An 18,593-nucleotide genomic window follows, 5' to 3' on the forward strand; every position below is an offset into this window, starting at 1 on the left:
TTTAATAAAGTAACTGAAAACAACATAAATGCTCCCAAATAAGCACATATTGTATATCTAGTAGAGATCCCAAACAAGGGATCAGTTAAGTAATTAACAACATACCAGCTAAACCACAGAATATGTATACTATTTATTTATTTAGAGACAGTTTCCTTCTGTTGCCCAGGCGGGAGTGCAGTGGCGAGATCTTGGCTCACTGCAACCTCCTCTGTCTCCTGGGTTCAAGCAATTCTTCATGCCTCAGCCTCCCAAGTGGCTAGGACTACAAGTGTGCACCACTACACTTGGCTAATTTTTGTATATTTTTGGTAAAGACAGGGTTTCACCATGCTGGCCAAGCTGTTTGTGAACTCTTGATCTCAAGTGATCTGCCTGCCTCGACCTCCCAAGGTGCTGGGATTACAGGCATTGGCCACTGCGCCCAGCCAGTATGCACTATTAAAAAGTAAAAATTGAGACAACTAAGTAGAACATGAAAATCTACTTATGAAATATTAGGGAGAAAAAAATTTAATTTTAATTTATATATTCACTCTGATACAACTACATAAACACCAAAGATAAAGCTGGAAGGGAAGAGAAAGCGGTAAATTTTCAGATTGGTTCTCTTCCTTTTTCCTCTTCTTCTCCTTTTTAAAATTCTTATCAATGAGCTTGAGCACTTTGAAAGTATTACCAAGAAGCACACAATAGGAGTGTTGGAACATGTGGGGAGAAAGAACAAAAAGAATGTTTTCAAAAATAGGTCAAAAAAAAAGGGGCAACTGTTAACTGCAGGTACAATGTTAAGATTGTATAAGGAAGGAGGTTGTGATGGTTAATACTGAGTGTCAATTTGATTGGATTGAAGGAGGCAAAGTATTGTTCCTTGGTGTGTTAGTGAGGGTGTTGCCAAAGGAGACTAACATTTGACTGGGACTGGGACTAACATTAACCGTGGACTGGGAAAGGCAGACCTACCCTCAATCTGGGTGGGCACCATCTAATCAGCTGCCAGCTCAATCAGTGGCCAGATTAAAAAGCAGACAGAAGAACATGAAAAGGCTAGACCGGCTTAGCCTCCCAGCCTACATCTTTCTCCCATGCTGGATACTTCCTGTCCTTGAACATCAGACTTCAAGTTCTTCAGCTTTGGGACTCGGACGGGCTTCCTTGCTCCTCAGCCTGCAGACGGCCTGTTGTGGAGCCTTGTGATCGCGTGAATTAATATTCCTTAATAAACTCCCCTGTATATGTACATCTATCCTATTAGTTCTGTCCCTCTAGAGAACCCTGACTAATACAGAGTATGTATAGTTGCAAAATCCTCCACCGAACAAGTCTCCAGTAACAGACTGTGTGGAAGGGGCAGGGTAGGGAGGGGGGATTCAAACTGTTCTCTTTTTAAAATTTGACTTTCTAAACCTCATGCATACATTGCTTCAATTAAAATGAAAATTGATGTTAAAACAGCCTTTTACAATGTTTTAAAATTGACTTAACTATATGGATATTTGGATAATACGGGGCATGCTCTTAACAGGCTTCAGAATAATTTCAGGTGAGTAAAAGGAGATCCATTATTAATCTCTATAACAGCTTTCTCTTTGAAAGATTTCAAAGCAGCGATACTGCTTTTGAAAAAAAAAATTAAATAAATACGTTTCCCTGGGCCCCTGCTAAGAAATCTGTTAGGTCTCTTCGTAAGAAGCATTTCAATACATGGAATGAAGACAGGTTAATAGGTATTTTTCATCTACAATGGGACTTGAGAGCAAGAGTGCCCTGTAGTTATTCCTGAGTCACAAATGTGACATAAGTTATTGGAAACAGGTGCTATCTGTTGCTTAGTGAATGACTCCTGCTCTTGTTCATACATCAGATCAGATTCAAGTATCAGACCAGGAATTCCACAATCCATGTCTGGGGATATTGTGGAAATGATGCCAGCAGAAGGAGTGTGTTATTCTACATACTTACTGATTGCTACTGACCCAGCCAACTAAATGAGAAAAGTTTAATTTATAAAGAAACATACATGTTAAAATCAGCTTGTTATCAACATAGCTCCTCAATTCTACAACACAGTAACTCCTCACTCGTCATCAATAGGTTCTTGGAAACTGAGACTTTAAGTGAAACGATGTAGTCACTTCCTTCAATGCTGTTTTGTTATAACATTGATGAGGAAAAAAACTGATTTCGCTATATATACATTTCATGGATTGCAGTTTCTAAGAATGTATCAATGATGTTATGTGAGGTCTTACCATATTATCAATTATAATAATAACAGTATTTTGAGAAAATGCTGTTAAATGTACACATGGATTGTGAGATGTACTCTTGCAATTCTGAAACTGTTATAACTATGAAAAACACATCTCAGAAGCAACAATATGCAGTGATAAAACATTTATTGGGAGCTCCCTCTGTGCAAAGCACTCTGCCTGGAACTCTTCCATTTGAGACTCCACATGCCAAAGACAGAGGGGAACCTGCTCAGGTGGAAGACCTTGGTCTGCTACCTATAATGGCATGTGCATGAGGGGCAAAAGGAACAGTCATGCACGTGCTTAGGATTAGGGACAAAAATCAGAAACACCGAACAGTAGGGGAATCATCATGGTAAGTGAGGCAAAATGCCAAAACAGAACAGTAGTAACAAGCAGCAGAGGCAGCAGCAACAAAAATGACCTAGAGGGAGCATATTTAGCTGTACGACACATCAAAATGAAGCAATTACAACACTATGGGCAGTGACTACATCAAAACACAGCCAAACCTCCTCCCCCATCCTGCACTCCGGGTAGACGGCACTATTTGATCACAGCACAACTTCTGGCTAAGCCCAGAGGAAGACTCGGAATTGCTCTCAAGAAATCAGCAGGGCTGCCCTTATGCAGACATTGCTCTGTGTCCTGGTTGTACTATGAACAGACATCACTCTGGATGGATACTACCAGTTGATTGGGACTGAGATGCTACAAGAACCCAGATTCTCATCCCAGCCCTCTGATCATGGCAACCACCACAGCCCGACTACCTGCAATGATTTAAAACTAAATGCAGCAGGTGTACCTGTCTATGGGGAGTGGTGTCACTCAATTCATCTTTAACGTCCACTGGAGTGTATCCTAGGTGCTCTTGAGAGCTCTAATTACAATGTGAAATCATGGGTAAATATTTACCCTTCCTTGTTTGGCAATGGAAATGGTCTATCGTGCATTCACAGGCCCTCCTTCCAGTCTCATAAAAAAGGGACGCGAAGAACTATTTATTTTATGTTTAAAAAAACAGTTCTGCAGAAGAACAGTCAATATCTGCCACTCATCTGACTTACCATGATGAAAAAACAGTCAATATTCACAGAGCACAATGTTAATCTAAACTGATAAAGTCATTTGCTTAGCACAATAAGTTCTGCTTTTTATGAGCCACTGTTTTCCTGGAAACTATCAGTGGATGACTGGGTCACTGTTAAGCAGACTGTATGAAAATGAGGTAATATTCACCTGTCAGACTGACCAAAATAATACTAATATAATTATACTATATATAAACAATACTAATATAATATACAATATATACTATATATAAATAATACTAATATAATATAAATAATACTAATACATCCAGTATTAGTTAAGGGTGGAAAAACGGGCATGTAAATACTGTGGAAGGGAGTCTCTATGAAATTAGGAAATAGCTTTTGGAAAAAACAACTTGGTAACATAAAAAAAAATCAAAAGTGCACACTCTTCAATAATTGCACATCTAGACAAATATCTTAAAGAAGTATTTATACAAGCCCACAAAAAGGAATGCGTAAGAACATCTCACTGTCTTAATACTGAAATAATACTAAAAATTATCAATTACCTGATAGCCACTGAGTGGGGACTGGTTAAATAAACGGCAGCAAATCTCTACTCTGTGATACAATGTGACAGCTAACAACAACAAAGTAGAGCCAGGAATACTAACCTGGAAGGCTCGCTAAGGCATTTTTAAGGTGGAAAAAAGCAAGGTAGATGAACATGTAACTTTACAAAATTATGTTTCAAAAACGAAAACAAAATATATTTTAATGTATTTCTCGGTACATTACATGGGCTGTAAATCCATTAACAGGATCTACAATGAGACAGACCAATCACACAGAGCGAGCCCCTGCGAGGAGACTCAGGGTGGGGACGTGGTATTCAAGAGGTATTTGTGTTGTCTGCATTTTAATGAATATGTACTGATGAATTAGTGGGGGAATTGAATGTAAGTATCGTTTTTAAGTTATTCTTTTATTTACCTGCTTTTACTTTTTTTCCTTTTCTCAAGCCTTAGAAAATGCATTGTCATTTTCACAAACAGTCACAGTGTTTAAGGGCACATTTTTCTTCGCCTGATCTCCTGATCTTCTACCCATCTGTATACAGATGTTCTCTCTCATGCCACCCCACAGACTTGCCTGCATGGGCTAAGTGAGGGCAGGGAACAAGTGAATTTATAATTGTGACAAATAAAAATTAACTGGAGTTGATAAGGAATTACTTATCTAAATACATGTTAGAAAAATTCATGTTTATTTTAATCTTAATAGTTTCCTCTGTTTTCCAGTTGTATAGAATGATCATGAATTAACCATCTAATTGAAAAAAGTCTAAACCAGTGCTTCCTGGGGGGTGGGGGGCGATTTTGCCCCCCAGGGAGGTTTGGCAATATCTGGAGACATTTTTGGTTGTCATAACTTGTGGAGGGGTTGCTACTGGTACCTACTGAGTAGAGACCAGAGATGCTGCTAAACATCCTACAGTGCACAGGACAGCCCCATAGCAAAGAATTATCCATCCCAAAATGTCAGCAGGGCCCAAGATAAGAACCTCTAATCTAGATACACCAGTAGTAACATATAACTATTTACATTCTACTTACATATATATATATATATATATATATATATATATATATATATATATATATATATTTGTTGTTGTTGAGACAGAGTCTTGCTCTGTTGCCCAGGCTGGAGTGCAGTAGCGGCGTGATCTCGGCTCACTGCGACCTCCGCCTCCCAGGTTCAAGCGATTCTCCTGCCTCAGCCTCCCAAGCAGCTGAGATCACAGGACCACGCCACCACGCCTAATTTTTGTATTTTTAGCGGTAGAGACAGGTTTTACAATGATGGCCAGGCTGGTCTCAAACTCCTGACCTCAGATGATCCACCCACCCCGACCTCCCAAAGTACTGGGATTACAGGCGTGAGCTACCGCACCTGGCCTTTTTAAAAATATTGAATCAAGACAATAGGGGAGAGCCTAGGCACGTACCTGAACAATGAACTGGTAGATCATGATCAAGCTGACCAGCATGGTGATGTTGGCCAACAGGGAGAAGACTGACAGGGCTCGGAGGTTCCTGATGAAAACCAGCAGCACCAGGAAGGGCAGGAAGGACAGCATGTAGAGTCGCGAGTCCATGGTGGGGGTCAGAATCACCGTCTCATTGTTGTGGCAGTTATTGGTGGTCCCATTGGCCGCTTCTATCACCTAGAATGAGGGGAAAGAAGAAAACGGAAACACCTCTCAAACAACAGAGGCCGGTGGATCCTCTGCTGGAACAGGTTCCTGAGGAAAGGCTCACGTGTGTGAACAAGGCATTTTAGAATCTGTGGCCAGTGAGCCATCTTTAGAGATCTTCACGACTATCATCAGCAACCCAATTGTCTGAGCTAGGTTTGATCATATGTACCTAGGACAGGAAGATGGACAAGACATGTGGCGGTTTCTCTATGCCCGAGCTCTTTCCCTGGGAATCAAACAGAAGATGTGGTTCCATGTAAAATGTTAAAACTTTAACTCTTTTGTTGACAAAAGCTGGCTTGGAAAAAAATCCTAAACAAAAATTTCAATCATCTTTTGCCATCCTCTCTCCTGTTTTTGTTTTTGCTTTTTTTTAACCAGGTGCCTACCTGTTTAAAGTTGTCAGCCAGAAACACGAAATAGACACAGCAGAATCCCAGCTGAGTGACAATCAGGAAGAAGTCTACAATATGTCTGGAGATGGGGAAGGAAGGAATACAAGACTGTTACAATACAAATGCAACACTCCCAGAAGGGGAGGTGTTTTTTCTTTTTGTTTTTTAATAGATTTAGGGAGTACAAGTGCTGTTTTGTTAAACGGATATACTGCATAGTGGTAGCGTCTGGGCATTTAGTGCAACCATCACCCAAATAGTGTACCTTGTACCCAGTGTTTTTTTAACAGTGCTTTTCCCCCAGCCATCACAGACCCTTCCTGGCAGTGACAGGGATGAGCATGCCCTGGCAGGAGAAGAAACCATGCTAGGTGCCACCGGTCTGGGGCGTTGGGAAGAAGGTGAGGGAGGTGCTGTCTGCGTGGTTTCCAACATCCCCTTCCTGGCTTCTTGTCTGGAATGCTGCATGAGGTCAGACACATGCACAGACACCATGACCACTGCCCAGCCCCTTAGCCTCCTCTCTACACATCTGCCCAACTATCCCATCTCACACTTTTTTGTTAAAGTTACAGGGAGCCTTTGACATAAAACACCAGAAGTAGTTTCCTTCACTGTCTCTCTAACTTGGATACAAGAACCAACCAAGTCCCACATTAAGGACACAGAAACTGATATACCAAAAACAGATTGCTGGCTGAACAATAGCAGCTGGTAACAACCTAAAGGATCATCAAAAGGAGAGTGATTAAATTATAGACTGTTCTTAAATGGAACATTACACAGCAGTTAAAAAGACTATGTTAAATCTCTATGTGCTGATAGAGAAAAACGTCTCAGACATTTAAGGGGAAAGAGCAAGTTTCCAAACAGTATACATAGTATGGTCAATCTGTGCAAAAAACTTAAGAATATGTGTATGTTTCTACTTATAGAGCAAATTCCAAAAGGCTACCCATGCAACTGTGACCAAAATTTTCTTTCACTTTTTACTTTATATCCTATCTTGATCAAAACAAAGTTTTTACTATGAGCACACGTTAAAATAACACACATTTTAATAAAGAAGGAACGAAAGGAGGGAAGGAGGGAAGAAGAAAGGAAGTAGTAAGAAAGAAAGGAAGGAAGAATTAACCACCATCCAACTCATGGTGGTCACTTGGCAATCTAGCTTCTCCCAGTTACAGAAAATAATTTGGCCAAAAGAACTATATAATCTGCATCACAGGATAAAGGTGACTATGAATGAAGGTAAGTTTCCTCTATGGCCACAAAAAGGAACTTTTCTAGAGAACATAGTTTTAATGTGGTTCTTTTTTTTTTTTTTTTTTTTTTAAGAATTTTTAGCCCTTGATAGTATCAATTTCCTACATTTAAATGTAGAAAACAAAAATAATATTTCCCTCCAAACATCGAAGAGTTACCACAAGGAGAAATTTGCAAATACTTCCCACCTCCAAATTCATCTCCACACCCTGCTCTAGTTCACCTTCTCCTGAAGCCTTTTCTGCTCCCAGCTCTCATGTGCGTTTCTCACCTGCCACAGCCGACAAGAGAATCTTTAAAGTTCCTCGTTCTTTGAGCGCTAAGGATATATTCCTAGCTCATGACACTTTCTTCTTACAAGTGTCTCCTACTACTGGTCTCTTATCTTATTCCCTGGCTTCTCTTCCCAGATATCTCTTTCCTTACACAGACTACAAGCCTTTGGAGGGTAGGAACCACATAATTTACTTCAGGAAATCTCCCCTTCTTACCTAGAACTGTTTTGTTCCATTTATAAGATAGTGCTTAAATACATTTGTTGAACAAATGAGTGAATCAAAAACAATCACTGGTCATACACTGCCAAAGCTGGAATGGCTCTAGAGACCATTCAGGCCAGGCCCCACGCTTTCCTGATAAGGAAACTGAAACCCAAGGAAAAAAGAAGTTACCCAGCCCCAGGTCACAGCTTACTACCAGTGGAGCTGAGCCACAGCCCAAGGCAACTGACCCAAACAGCAACTCTTTCCACGCTTTACACTGTCTCCCATGTTGCACCTCCCCGTCTGAAGGCCTCACACTGGGAGGCCACAGTTGAAAGGAAGGAGGAAATCAGTTACCTTCCCCAGTGTGCATGGTTCCGGAGCCAAGAGCAGGGGCTGGATTCTAGTCCATACATCACAGTGTCACCATAATCCACAAAGGATTTATTCAGCCTGGAAGAGGAGGAGGGAAGAGGAAAGGCAGAGCATGTGGATTAGACAGAACCAATAGAGCCACTGAGACCTGGGTCAGTTCCCACCTGTCACCCCAGAGGTACCACTCTGAGTCCTGTACCTCGTGCTTTCAAAGATCAGAAGTATTAAGTCGACAGGATGGTTACTTTTACTATAAACAACCATCTGGTAGAATCATTTCAATGGGGTAAACATGACAACGCACATGAAATTAGAGTGTAGTGTCTACCCACTGGGCATAAGTCAATTTAACAGATGATAATGAGCCAGAAAAGAACACAAAAATAACCAGGGAAAGGAAAATGCTGCAATCATAAGCCGCTACCTCCAGCCAGTGTAAAGAATTGAGAGTGGTCTGCATCAGTGCTCATTTTCAGGGTTGATAACAGAACCCAAAAGGACAATTTGTCCCTTGAGAGGTGGCGCAGAGGGCTCTCACCTGCGGCAGAAGTGGTGAGCACATTTCACCAGGATCCCCATGCAGTGCACGGCCACGATGCCTATGACCAGAAGGCTGATGGGACCCATCTGGGGACAGGTGTTGCGGGCAAAAGAGAGAGAGAGAAGTAGGTAGAATTAGGAGTGAACCCAATGGATACTCGGTTCGCAAATGATTAAAAAGCTACTAAGGCACTTTTCATTGACAAAACTTTGGGTCCAGCATTAGAGAGAGAAATGTGATCATGGAGATTAGCTCTGTGAGATGGGCGCTATCTGAACTCTAGCACATTTTCGAGAGATTTAGTCATGTGGAGAAGAAGGACATAAGATAAGTCTGTTCTGAGACCGGTGCACGTCAGCAGAATAGAAGGCTCCTGTGACTGTGGGAAGAGCTGGGCTAAGGGATGTGAGGCGAGACAAGTAAGTTATCTTTACAGCAATGCCAGATCAAGAAAGACTGCATTTAGCTAAGGGCAACCCACATCTCCGAGCCTCTCTTCAACTCCAAAAGAAACCAGAATGGCTTTGGGCAGGCAGTCAACTGGAGGTAAATCACAAAAAGAAGACATAAGATTCTTGCAGTTGGCCATTTAGGAACAAGGCATGGGGGACCGTGTAGAAAATGGGCAGACATCTGTAACTAACTCATCAGTTCATATTATTGACAGAAACTGCTCAAGCCATCTCAGTACATCCTCTCCACCATGAAGTAAGCTCCATGAGGGCAGGAATCTTTAATTCACTGACGTATTCTAAGAGCTCAGAACGGTGCCTAACACACAGAACACTCTCTATAAATATCTTTAGGTGAATGAATGTCTGAATTCTGCTTTCTGTCAACTGAATTTTTAAAAAATGCTTCTCTATCTAAAATGTTTTAAAGCAAGTACATTTTAACAACAACAAAAAGCTATCTCCTAAAATTTGTCACCACTCCCCTCTACTGATGCAGACCCTTACCACGATGCCTGCATTTTTCACTGCCAGAGGGAGCCCCAGGAGTCCCGTGCCAATGTTGCCTTTTAACAGGTGGATCAAGGTCTGGAACCATCTGAAGTGGAAGACAGCCAAAGAAATGATAACCATGACAGTTAACTTTTATTAGGATCTCAGTGCTTTATATGCATTATCTTATTTTATTTCCACAACAATCCTGTAAGATTTTATTTTATAGATGATCAAGCAGTTTGCTCAAGGTCACACAGCTAGTAAAGGGCTGGGGGAGGATTCAAATCTGGGCAGTCTGACTCCAGAGCTCCCCCTCTTATTCACTGTGCTGTAAGTCCCCACTCTCTGTGACATTTCTGAGAATCCCTTCTCTCAGAGATTAGACCAGAGGGGTGCTCCAACTGACTGCCTGCTCCAACTCTCTCCAGACACTCTGTCTTTTCCAAGTATATTTGGGTCTGGTTCTAACCACTGAACTGGCCATTGTAAACGCTCAGACCTGGCTGGGTGCAGTGGCTTACACCTATAATCCCACCACTTTGGGAGGCCGAAGCAGTGGATCACCTGAGGTCAGGAGTTCGAGACCACCCTGGCCAACAAGGTGAAACCCTGTCTCTATTAAAATACAAAAATTAGCCGGGCATGGAGGCTTGCACCTGTAATCCCAGCTTCTCAGGAGGTTAAGGTAGGAGAATCGCTTGAACCCGGGAGGCAGAGGTTTCAGTGAGTCAAGATCACGCCACTGTATTCCAGTCTAGGCAATAGAGGGAGACTCCACCTCAAAAAAAACCAAAAGATTCAGACCCCAAAACTGCAAGAGAGGATGACAAACCAAACTATGACGGACAAACACTGGTGAGAGAACAGAGGAAATTAAAAAAAAAAAAAAAAAAAAAACAAGCCCAAACCCTGTAACAGAAAGATACAAAGTGAATACCGTAAAAGTCACACCATACCATAAGAGGCCAGAAATCCCTGATACACTTTGTATTTAAAAAAAAAAAAAGTCAGGCCAGGTGCGGTGGCTCATGCCTGTAATCCCAGCACTGTGGGAGGCTGATGTGGGCAGACCACGAGGTCAAGAGATTGAGACCATCCTGGCCAACATGGTGAAACCCTGTCTCTACTAAAAATACAAAAATTAGCTGGGCGTGGTGGCGGGCACCTGTAGTCCCAGCTACTCAGGAAGCTGAGGTAAGAGAATTGCTTGAATCCGAGAGACGGAGGTTGCAGTGAGCCGAGATCGCACCATTGCACTCCAGCCTGGGCAACAGAGCGAGACTCCATCTCAAAAAAAAAAAAAAGTCAAACGCCATAGAGTCCTAGGATCACAGAAGCCCTTTCAGATAGTCACCTAGTTTACTCTTCTGCTGTGAGGGCGGATCTGTACAAACTGTCCCCTTCAAGCTGCAATGGTAAAGCTTCTCACACTTCCTCATTCATTTTTTCAGTCAACAAATGCCATCTATCACATATAAAGCATTGTGTTAACTGCAGTGGTGAAAATAAGTATGAATCTGGTATGGATCTCAGCCTCCAGAAATAATGTCTCGGGGAAAATAAGGGAACACATTAATCACCACCAAAAATAGATTGTTGTCTTTAAGAAAAACCCAGCAGCTGGGCGCAGTGGCTCCCGGCTGTAATCCCAGCACTTTGGGAGGCCAAGGTGGGTGGATCACGAGGTGAGGCATTCAAGACCAGCCTGGACAACATGGTGAAACCCCGTCTCTACTAAAAATGCAAAAAATTAGCTGGGTGTAGTGGCAGGCACCTATAATCACAGCCAGCCACTTGGGAGGCTGAGGCAGGAGAATTGCTTGAACCCAGGAGGCGGAGGTTGCAGTGAACCAAGATCGCACCACTGCACTCCAGCCCGAGTGACAGAGTAAGACTCCATCTCAAAAAAAAGGAAAACAAAGAAAAACCCAAGAACAGACACCAGGGAGAAGGGAGGCTTTGTACAGAAGAGACCCGAGCTGAGCACAGGAGCACAGGCAGGAACTGTAAATGTGCTTCTGGGGGAAAAGACACCATTGGCAAAGAGAAGGGCTTCGGAACAGCACCCTAGAGAGAGAGCTGGGATGGGAATCAGAAGGAGTAGTTGGGTTTAGTTGCCATTCGAGTTAGGGTGAAGGTGAGGACAGAGGCAGGAAGTTTCTCTTTTTTCTGCAGGGAATAGGAACTCATCCAAGGGGTTCCTTGTCTTCCTACTATGCTGAAGACAAGAGGGGTGGTCGTGTCTTCAGTTTCTATCCATTGTTACCTCCAGAAGGATAGGAAACAGGTCAAATACAGTATTTTTGCCCCAAATCACTTAGGATTTGGCCCCTGGCACTGTCTGTGGTTCTACAGAACATGTAACCTAAACCCCTCAAAACTGATGTTCACATGCATTTCTTCAGATCTGCAATTCACTAGAAACTCAAAGCAAGTAACACTTGTTACTCATATAAGCCATTAATAAGTACATCTACACCCCCTGGAAAAGAACTTCACTTTAACCTTTCTCCTTTTACCTTGAGGGAAAAAATCTCCTGATCTTCCTACTGTCCCCATCTTTTTCAAGAAAGACCAAGGAAACTACTTTGCTTCCACATGAGAAGAGGTTAAGATGTCCTGAGGAAACAGCTTAAGCATTACATGTGTCTACAGTAAATGCATTATCAGTATCCTGTGGCTGCAAGATAATGGGTCCAGTAAATTTCTATCTTGACAAATGTTTAATCCACTTAAGGGCAAAGGTAAGCACTATATCAAACCCACCTACCTACCAGAGACCTCCCCAAAATGCCTCTGAGCTGGCTAGCATGCGACACTAGGTCCCCCGCCCTAGCTCTGCCATCACCTTCATATGACAATTCCGCCCCTCCCTTCCTGGGCCTGCTGTCTCATCTGTATGGTGAGGGAACCAGACTAGGGCAAAATGATCTCCACGATCCCTTCAGCTCTGAAACACCAGGACTCCAAGCAATTGACGAAAATTACTATTTTTAATAGATGGCCCCAAGCTGGGATTACCCAGTACTGTGTGAAAAGCACAAAATCAACTTCATGAACAGTGAAGTCTTAACTACAAGGGAGGGCTATCTTTCTGAAAAGGGAAGGGAGAAGCCTAGCAAATCTCTGTACTTCCATTCATGCTCCATCACTCATTCTTAGACTTTTTGGTCTCAGGACCCCTTTATTCTCTGATAAATCACGGAAGATGCCAAATAGCTTTAGCTGATGTGGATTACATCTGCTGATCTATACTATAATAAAAATTAAAACTGAGAAAAATTTTAAAATATTTAATTAAAAAATAACAGTAAGTTCACTGCATGTTAATACAAATAGTTTTTTTAATGAAAAAGAACCCTATTTTCCAAAAAAGAAAATGTGGTAAGAATGGCACTGTCTTTTTTTTTCCCCCAAATCTCTTTAGTATCTCACTTAACAGAAGACAGCTGGACTACCTACTTCTACGTTGAATGTACTGTTATATGTTGTTGTTGAAATTTACGAAAAAAATTTATTTTCTCACAGACATGTAGTTGGAAAAGAAGGAGTATTTTAATGGCCTCCACAGACAATTATGGCAATTTTCCTTTGACACTAGTCCAAAATGCAACACATGTTAATTTTTTAGAAGTTACCTGCAATGTGGTCTGGGCACAGTGGCTCACATTTGTAATCCCAGCACTTTGGGGGGCCAAGAAGGGTGGATCACCTGAGGTCAGGAGTTCGATACTGGCCTGGCCGACATAGTGAAACATCGTCTCTATTAAATTAAAACTACAAAAATTAGCTGGGCGTGGTGGCCCCCGTCTATAATCCCAGCTACTTGGGAGGCTGAGGCAGGAGAATCGCTTGAATCTGGGAGGCAGGGGTTGCAGTGAGCCAAGATTGTGCCACTGCACTCCAGCCTGGGCAACAGAGCAAGATTCTGTCTCAAAAAAAAAAAAAAAAAGGAAAAAATCCATTGCTGATCTTGCTCTTTCAATGGACCTTTTACCCACGCAGAATTCCGAACATCATACTTTAGTTGAGTTTATACAGATCTTCCAACTCTAACATCTTCATTATAGATCAATAATACCAAAAAGTCACATTTGTTAATATCACCACTTATCTCATCAGAAAAGTCTTCAAGTAGAGGGGCTATCAGGCTCATGGCACTGGATACAAGTTTTTTTTTCCTAATTTTGCTTGAAAGTTTGAATTTTATTCTGAGCGAGAGATATGTATTGTCTATTGTTTTCCTTGAGGTAATGAGCTGATTTCTTTCATTTTCAAGAAAATGTCTTACAAGTAAGTACTCGGGTCTGAACGACCTACAGTTTGTTAGTTGTTCTTTCTAGTTCTATGAAAAAAAAAAAAGCAAGTTTGGTTGACAACTCAAACAATCACTTAAAGTCTTTGCCTTGAGACAAGTAACATATTTTGGTACTCACAGAAGTACTTCATGCATACTTCTCATTTTGCCACACAGAATATTAAAGACCTATACCAAAGGTTCTCAAGTTTTTAAAGGTTAGTAATCCTGCCGTTTCATCAAAGACATTCTTAAGTGAAAAGGGCTTTTTTTTTTTTGCGCATGTGTGGCAGCAAAAAATACAATGACAACTAGCGTAATTTGGTGCCACTGCTTTGATTCATTCTACAGTGCAATTTTACCCACCATTGCTTCTACATTATAAGTGCAAATATCCACAAGTGAAAAGGCAGATAACATCTTAGTATTATTATAAAGATAGTTTTAGCCTCATAGACTTCTTGAAATGGTCTTGGGAAGTCCAAAAAGTGTGCAGACCACATTGTGCAAATGACTACTCCAGCTCACCTTTAGATAGCCAGTTTCAGTCTGCTGGTTTCAGTTTGCATGGGGAAGAAGCACGGAGGATTGATATATATAATGGAACTCAGAGGCGCAACTAGAAGAAAAATTTTCCCAACAGCATAAAATGAGGCTGTCTTCAAACCAGTCAATAGCTTGACAATATCAAGTGTTAGTAAATAACCTCACTGAACACACTAAGAAATAACTCACAGGTTGGGCATGGCACTCATGCCTATAATCCCAGCACTTTGGGAGGCTGAGGCAGGTGGATCACTTGAATCCAAGCGTTCAAGACCAAATGGGCAATATAGCAAAACCCTATCTCTAAAAAAAAAAAAAAAAAAAAAAAAACAACAACAGGTAGCCAGGTGCATGCCTGTAGTCCCAGCTACTTAGGAAGCTAAGGTGGGAGGATCACTTGAGCTCAGGAGATGGAGGTTGCAGTGAGCCATGACTGTGCCACTGCACTCCAGCCTGGACAACACAGCAAGACCCTGTCTCAAAAAAATAAAAGGAAATAACTCATGAAACTCATGGAAGTGTTTGGGGTTCCTATTTGCACACCCTAACTAGGGCTTTTTACTGAGCCCTTGACTTCTAGAAGAGCCAGGTGTGTGCATGCATATGTGCAGTAGGTGTAGAAGTACTTCCATGTATTTTGTTCCTTGGCAAACCAGATAAAAGGGTGGGGCAAAGCAGAAATATAAAAGGAACCCAGCTCAAAAACTTGTCCCTAATACTTCCTACATATTAAAAGATTAATTTAGGTAAAGAAGGTCCTCCAAATCAACCTCTACCTTAATCATACCTGGCATGTTTTCTACATAAATGCTTGCATGGATCCTATGCCCCAGGCTGGAAGTACTCAACCAGTCCTCTAAGCCCTAGCAAATTACTTTATCTTGTACCACCTATAATGGGACTGTAATACCTGCCATCAACTACAGATGGGCTTTCCTGGTCACCTACATTGTATCACAACATCAGGGCAGGAAGGGAACCTTGGAACAAAGTGTATCCTGGAAAATGTCACAATACAAGCTCGAGGAAGTTATCTTCTGATTTGTTCGATTTCCAAGAAACAAGGACATATTTTGAATTGGCCGTTAATTATAACATGATGTAGAGATAAAAGATACATTCAGAATAGCTAACAGGCATGCATCAGCTTTCACATGTCCACAACCTATGAGCTACTATCCTAAAGTTGCGAGTTGGTAGGTTTTGAGCTTCAGAGAGGTCTCTCTAAAAATAAAAATCCAGATCCCATCTGGTAAGTATTGCTTAGACAAGTTGATATCTGAGATCAAAAAGGAGCAAAAATTGCAAAGGAAACTACAGAGAGGGGAGCTTAAAAGTATCTTACGATAACGAGCATGACCTCTGAAGGGAAGCCATCACATGCCATTGGCAGTGTGTGGAGCTGCTTCTGCATGGGGGCTGCCAATGCTGATAAGGTTGGAGGAAAGAGGGGCAGGGTGATCCACACTGCTCCCAGCTGTGCCCTAGGCAATCTACCACCAGCTAACTCCCACTGCAGGCTAATGGGGAATCTACAAAAACATACCCCTGAGAAATAAGCCACAGAAACCAAATCTTAGAGGACTGCTTGAGTACTTCCAGCCTGGGGCATAGAAATCAGCTGGTAGTGGTGATGGGCCGGGAATGTGGACAGACCACATCTTCTAGTTCCACCCCAGTTCACAAGAGAAAATGCCCTGTACCAGGAGACAGTGCACGCAGAGGGAGCTTCTCCAGTGATGAGCTCCAGGAGAAGCTTCCATGGTCCGCTTGGGCAGTCATCAGGAATGGCCCAAGTCTAGGACATGAAGGATCTCTCAGTAAGTCACACTCAATCCACAAGGACACACAGAAAGGCTGATAGCTAAGCTTGGGGAATAAACAGAAGGGCTACAAAAGCTGAGATGCTGGGACACAGAGAAATGTCAGAGGTCTGCTGAGATCAGGAGTAGCTGGGAAACTCAATGGAATAGCAAAACTTCCTCTGAATTTTCTAATTCAAGTGGTGAGCCCCACATAGCCAGCATAGCTTCACAGTGGAGTCCTCAATTTTTCCTTACATTTGGGGAAAGTGAGACCTGAAGAGGGCCAAACTCAGCCCCGATGAGTCTGGGGTTCCAGTTTCTGGAGACAAGATGTAAGCCCTCTTTGGAGAATGCAAAGTCTATCTTTCCTTTCCTATCAACCCTGAATTTTTTAAGCACAGAAGTTAATTCTCTCTTCCCACTTCTTCAGTTCAAACAAATAGTGATTTGGTGATGAGGCAGAAGTCAGGGGGAGACTTCGCAAAGGAAGCTCCCGATGATGCTTGGAGATTATTTGGGGTTCTAGCACAGATGACACAGTTCTAAATTAAAAGAATGTCCTCTGTAGAAGCTTTTCTTAAGTCCAAGCTCTTACTTGGCACCAGCCTTGTGGGGCCAACACAGCTGAAAGGAACAAAGAATAAGAAACTGCCTAGAGAGTAGCAGCCCAGGAAGGCAAATCTCAGCGCAGTCGCTCACCCAATCTCTTCATTGCTGACCTTCATCTGTAAAGTGGAGGACTGATGAAACTGGGGAGGAAAAATAAGTCCCAGGGAGACTTAGGAACATGAATCCCACCCGGGAGAGGAGAAGGTAGCAGCTACTCACGTTGTGCTGTTGCTTTGACCAAAGCGCTGGTAGGAGCCCGGGGAGGAGAGGTTGTTGAGGCCTTCCGACGGGCTCTCCTCGGGGCTCACGTCCGTGGAGCTGTAGTCGTGGTAGTCTTCATTCCGAAGTCTCTGCGTGGACATGGCAGCTGGGGAGACAGGGCCAGCATTAAGACCTCCCGCAGCTAGAGCCTTTAGCTCCATGTTCAGGGTGGCCTCTGGGGTAGAAGCTGTCATTGTTGGAGTTGCTCACTGTGACAGCTGCGCTATGGATTAAGTATGAAAGTGCCTGGTACCAAGGGAAATGGAAAAGTGCAAAGTACACAGGGGCGGGCTGAGTTTACTTGACTTCTGACTCCCATCCTTTCCATTGGTATACTCGGTGCTACACTCATCAATTTCTTAATTTTCCAGAGTACAGCTAGACAAGGCAGAAGTGAGGCGCTGCTTGGGAGGAGTGGGCGAAAATGAAAGAGAAGTGCTTCCTGGAAGCACTCCCCATTCTGTAGGTCAGGATTATTGACTCCTTTCTCTGCGCTAATTTCTTGGACCTTGCGCAATAGTTCGATTTTATATATATATATATATATATATATATGCACAAGCTCTGGGGGGGATGGAAATCTGGGTATTTTTCATTGTATACTATTTTTCCTCTGCCTTCAATACAGAACACGTTTCACTCAAGAAACCCCCTCTGGGCCAGGTGCGGTGTGGCTCACGCCTGTAACCCCAGCACTTTGGGAGGCCGAGATGGGTGGATCACCTAAGGTCCGGAGTTCGAGACCAGCCTGACTAACATGGAGAAACCCTGTCTCTACTAAAAATACAAAATTAGCCAGGCGTGGTGGTGCATGCCTGTAATCCCAGCTACTCAGGAGGCTGAGGCAGGAGAATTGCTTGAAACCGGGAGGTGGAGATTGCGGTGAGCCGAGATTGCACCACTGCACTCCAGCCTGGGCGACAAGAGTGAAACTCCATTTCAAAAAAAAAAAAAAAAAAAAACAAAGAAAACAGAAATCCCCTCTGGATCATCCAATTCTGCTCAAACTCCCACCAAATCCCAGAGCCACACATGCTGTTCTCTTTCTCCCTGCTGTGGCCACTGGCTGATCCTATACTATTTGGAGGCCACCAGTTAACTCTTATACCCTGACCCTGGGACTCCTTTCTTGCTGCCAACCTGAGTACTGAGAAATGGTAGCTGAAAGCAGGTCACAGGAAGACCAGGAACCTGAAGGGTGCGCACCCTGGCCCTTGTCTCAACATTTCCCGTCCGCAACCCTTCTTCCTTTTTATTTTTAGAGATGTGCTCATTTTTAAAATGGTGAGAGAAAAAATTCTCCTTTCAATGTGTTGGGAGGATGGTGAGAGTGGTGTCCCCTGGGTGAATTTACTCAGAAATACTATTAATACTATACAAAAGAGAAGAGCAAGGGCTTCTTTAAGATATACAGTAAGGACACATCTTGGGAGTGATGTAGGCCCCTAGGATCCTAGAGACCATTGCTAAATGAGCCTTCACAGGTCCCTCTAAGCCCCATTTTAAAGATG

General features: G+C 42.7%; 1 protein-coding gene across 4 annotated transcripts in view; it reads right to left on the minus strand.

The window, feature by feature from the left end:
- The window catches only part of SLC36A1 (solute carrier family 36 member 1), a 47,975-nt gene that overhangs the window by 18,716 nt on the left and 10,666 nt on the right, over positions 1-18,593 (minus strand). For 3 of the 4 annotated variants that reach the window (XM_008015052.3, XM_008015055.3, XM_008015053.3), the window contains exons 2-7: positions 17,041-17,188; positions 9,577-9,667; positions 8,615-8,703; positions 8,059-8,154; positions 5,948-6,032; positions 5,307-5,525 (exon numbers count right to left, since the gene is read on the minus strand). In XM_008015052.3, coding sequence (XP_008013243.1) covers positions 5,307-5,525; positions 5,948-6,032; positions 8,059-8,154; positions 8,615-8,703; positions 9,577-9,667; positions 17,041-17,183 — 723 coding nt within the window. In that variant the 5' untranslated portion in view covers positions 17,184-17,188. Of the gene's footprint in view, positions 1-5,306; positions 5,526-5,947; positions 6,033-8,058; positions 8,155-8,614; positions 8,704-9,576; positions 9,668-17,040; positions 17,189-18,593 lie in introns of those variants that run through there. The other variant, XM_073010573.1, reaches the window with a different exon arrangement.

Source organism: Chlorocebus sabaeus, chromosome 23 (genome assembly GCF_047675955.1).
Source record: "Chlorocebus sabaeus isolate Y175 chromosome 23, mChlSab1.0.hap1, whole genome shotgun sequence".
NCBI classification, from domain to species: Eukaryota; Metazoa; Chordata; class Mammalia; order Primates; family Cercopithecidae; genus Chlorocebus; species Chlorocebus sabaeus.